At 71.2% G+C, this 597-nt stretch overlaps 1 protein-coding gene across 1 annotated transcript in view; it reads left to right on the forward strand.

The window, feature by feature from the left end:
* Positions 1-335: 335 nt before the first annotated feature.
* Positions 336-597, forward strand: part of INSM2 (INSM transcriptional repressor 2) — a 2,152-nt gene continuing 1,890 nt past the window's right edge. The window contains exon 1 of the mRNA XM_017858612.1: positions 336-595. Coding sequence (XP_017714101.1) covers positions 336-595 — 260 coding nt within the window. The remainder of the gene's footprint in view (positions 596-597) is intronic.

Below are 597 nucleotides of genomic sequence, written 5' to 3' on the forward strand. Positions count from 1 at the left end.
TCTTCGTCCGGGAGGCTGCAGCGGGAGGCGGACCCAGCCGGCCGTAGGGGCAGGTCCACTGCGTTGTGAGGCGGGGCTGGGCGTGCGCCGCAGCTGCCAGATTCGTCTGCTCCGTGAGTCAGGACGGGAGAAAGCCCCTCCCCCGGCGCCCGCTCCCACTCCTGATTGGCCGGACCAGCCCGGGGCGGCCCGGCGGGACCCCGGCCCGCGTCTCAGCTATAAAGAGAGCCCCGGCATGACAGCCGCGGCGAAGCTGTTCTAGTTCATCTGCTGGCCGGCTCTCAGTCCCCGTGGCGCCCCCTTTCCTCTTGTCCCCGAGCGCTCTCGACTCCACCATGCCAAGGGGCTTCCTGGTGAAGCGAACTAAACGGACAGGCTGCTCGTACCGAGTTCGCCTTGCGGAGCGTGTCTTCCCTCTGCTGGGGCCCCAGGGGGCGCCGCCCTTCTTGGAGGAGGCTCCCAGGGCCTCCTTGCCCGGTACGGAGCGGGCGGCCCCCCCAACCCGGGAGGAACCTGGAAAGGGGCTGACGGAGGAGGCGGCCCGGGAACTGTCGGGGTCGCCATGTCGGGCGACTGGGGTGAGCCCGGCGGGCGGGC

Source organism: Rhinopithecus bieti, unplaced genomic scaffold (assembly GCF_001698545.2).
Source record: "Rhinopithecus bieti isolate Rb0 unplaced genomic scaffold, ASM169854v2 scaffold_2435, whole genome shotgun sequence".
Lineage (NCBI taxonomy): Eukaryota > Metazoa > Chordata > Mammalia > Primates > Cercopithecidae > Rhinopithecus > Rhinopithecus bieti.